The following is a 308-nucleotide window of genomic DNA, read 5'->3' as shown; positions in this document are numbered from 1 at the left end:
GCCTCGGCTCCTCGGGGCAGAAGAGGGCCGAGTCGCTGCAGTAGGCATCCTCCTTGTAGGGGGGCAGCAGGCTCGACTTGGGCATCCCCTCGCGGAAGGCCAGGTCTCGGGTGGACGCATCCGACACCGAGACCGACATCGACAGGGGGGAGGACAGGCTGCTGGGCTCCGGCTTCTCCAGCACCTTGGCAATGACGCAGAGCGGCACGCTGCCGGGGCGGCAGTGCGAGGAGGGCATGCTGCAGCCATGCTTCTCCAGGTGCAGGCTCAAGCGCTCCTGGAATTCCGCGGGCAGCTGGAATGGGGAG

At 67.9% G+C, this 308-nt stretch overlaps 1 protein-coding gene across 1 annotated transcript in view; it reads right to left on the bottom strand.

Annotated features, from left to right (window-relative positions):
• Positions 1-308, bottom strand: part of BEGAIN (brain-enriched guanylate kinase-associated) — a 19,345-nt gene that overhangs the window by 2,489 nt on the left and 16,548 nt on the right. Inside the window, exon 8 of the mRNA XM_005877892.2 lies at positions 5-295. Coding sequence (XP_005877954.1) covers positions 5-295 — 291 coding nt within the window. The remainder of the gene's footprint in view (positions 1-4; positions 296-308) is intronic.

This window comes from Myotis brandtii, unplaced genomic scaffold (genome assembly GCF_000412655.1).
Source record: "Myotis brandtii unplaced genomic scaffold, ASM41265v1 scaffold535, whole genome shotgun sequence".
Classification (NCBI taxonomy): Eukaryota; Metazoa; Chordata; class Mammalia; order Chiroptera; family Vespertilionidae; genus Myotis; species Myotis brandtii.
This window is presented reverse-complemented; position numbering and strand designations above follow the sequence as displayed.